The sequence below is a fragment of the Mus caroli genome, chromosome 6, assembly GCF_900094665.2.
Source record: "Mus caroli chromosome 6, CAROLI_EIJ_v1.1, whole genome shotgun sequence".
NCBI classification, from domain to species: Eukaryota; Metazoa; Chordata; class Mammalia; order Rodentia; family Muridae; genus Mus; species Mus caroli.
In genome coordinates, this window is record NC_034575.1 from 37,243,722 (window position 1) to 37,245,971 (window position 2,250).

Genomic DNA, 2,250 nt, shown 5'->3' on the forward strand with positions numbered 1-2,250 from the left:
CCTCCCTCCCTCCCTCTCCCTCTCTCTCTCTCTCTCTCTCTCTCTCTCTCTCTCTTTCTTTCTTTCTTTCAATCAACTTGGATTGCTTGATTAAGTTTTGATCACTAAAATGTCAAAGGAGATTCATTTGATGATCAGATTACAAGAAAATAGATTATTTTCAAGTTTTTTGTTGTTTTTAAAGATAGACTCAACTAATGTGTCCACTCTAGCAATCATTGACTGGGTGTGATTATAGAGCCTGGAGCAGCGCTGGCCATCTTGTAACAATGGGTAAAAGTAACAATTCACAGTGGAAATAGGAACATCATGGAGACAGTGCCAATATCCTGGACTGGGTACCTGTGTGTCATGCTTCATACGAAACAGAAAGTCAGAAACTGTTAATCCACTGTGGGAAACTCTTAGGTAAAAAGTACAATTGTTGGTCTTTGTGCTCACTCCTGGCAGGGCCACCTTCACTCACCCATCTCCAACAACTCTGGCTTCCTCCATGTTTCTGGAATCTGCAAGGCAGGCTTCTGTTTTTTAAGGTGTTTGTTCTGCTCCTCTGAGTTGTTAGCACAGCCCATCCCCGTGTCTTTTCAAATGCTACTTTCCAAGCTGTTCATTTGCACTCATGGCCATTGTCTATATTCTGCCATCTTCTGGGTTGCATTTGCTACAACTTAATTTCTATGCTTTCCATGAAGGGGTTAAGCAGCATCTTACTCTCCCCCTCGACCTGATACCTCACATCTTGCATTTCTCTCCTCTTGTGGCTCTTATCAACATCTGACGGTGTTATCTATCAATTTGCTTACCAGCTGATTTCCCCACTGATACGTAGGATTCATGGTAGCACACATCATTTTCATTTCTTCTATATTCCCAGTGCCCAGCATGGGGCTGGGCCCAATTGCAAATGTTCACATAGATAAACCAGTGTTTTCTGATTTATTTAGGACACTGATAAGCCCTGTAAGTTTCAGGTATGTGGAAACATAATGGCAGACAGACGGAGGTTTTCTCTTAAGTAGAAAAAGATGACTGCTTTTTCAAGGCAGGGAGTGACCAGGAGAACAAGGTTTTCCTGGGCCTTGATGTACTTCAGTGACCATTTTAGTGACCATGTTTTTGCTTTGCAGTGGTTAGAAGACGGTTAAAACAATCATTTACATTGAAATTGATACTAAGTGAAGACAGGATATCAGCACTCTTTTAAAAGAGTTAGAATCTATAAATGGTTGGAATGGAACACTCACCTGATATAGAGTGGGATCTTGGGTACCTTCTTAGAGACCTTGAACTGGTTTATATCTCCATAGACATCTGTGAAGTAGACTCCAGCCACACTTGTCACCTTGTTCCCAGGGAAACTGAATAGCACCTTGTCACTGCCATGCTGACTGGCCCAATTCCAGGCCTGACCTCCAATGAGCAAGCCTCCACCACGCTTCACAAACTGGACCAGCTTCTCAGTCAAGGTGTCATTGTAGGCATCAATGCAATAAACTCCCAGAGCCTCTCCAGGCTCAGACTGAACTAATGCATTTATCCCAGAGCCACTTAGGATGTTAACTAGTGATGCTAAGGAAGAATGCACTTCTATGGGAGCCCCTGAGGAGGGGCAGAGCCAGCTCACTGCATTGAGAAGAAAAGGAGCCAAGCCAGCATGCATCAGGTAGCTCTCATGGGATACGACCACCAGGCGACCTTGGCCATAGAAAGAGACAGCAATGAGCACCTGGCCCTTGTCATTCACCATCACTGGGAAGGCTGCCTCCCCAATAAGAAGGAGTTCACTGGGAGTGAATTCTTTAGGGAGATCCCAGCTGGTCACTCCATTCATGAGGGCCTCAAAAGCAGCATCAGGAGTTGTTGCCATGGTTCTGCCAGTTGCTACAAAGGAAGCAGAGACTCAGGTTGGTCAAACCGGAATGAGGAATCAGTAAGCAAGGCAATTAACTAAATTAGTTTTTGGTCCATAAGATAGATTAGTTTCTCCCTTTGAGGATGAAGTGAAGGGCAAAACAGACATGGATTCCACTTTTATGACTCAAAAATATATGAAGAGTAAAGACAATTAAATAAGTAGGCTGGAGAACTTCAGACCAATTTCCCTTATGAATATCGATGCAAAAATCCTCATAAAGTTCTCGCTAACTGAATCCAAGAACACATCAAAACAATCATCCATCCTGACGAAGTAGGTTTCATTCCAGGGATGCAGGGATGGTTCAATATACGGAAATCCATCAACGTAATCCA

At 43.4% G+C, this 2,250-nt stretch overlaps 1 protein-coding gene across 1 annotated transcript in view; it reads right to left on the reverse strand.

Moving 5' to 3' along the window:
• Positions 1 to 2,250, reverse strand: part of Tcaf2 (TRPM8 channel associated factor 2) — a 21,860-nt gene that overhangs the window by 15,026 nt on the left and 4,584 nt on the right. Inside the window, exon 2 of the mRNA XM_021165630.2 lies at positions 1,245 to 1,881. Coding sequence (XP_021021289.1) covers positions 1,245 to 1,867 — 623 coding nt within the window. The 5' untranslated portion in view covers positions 1,868 to 1,881. The remainder of the gene's footprint in view (positions 1 to 1,244; positions 1,882 to 2,250) is intronic.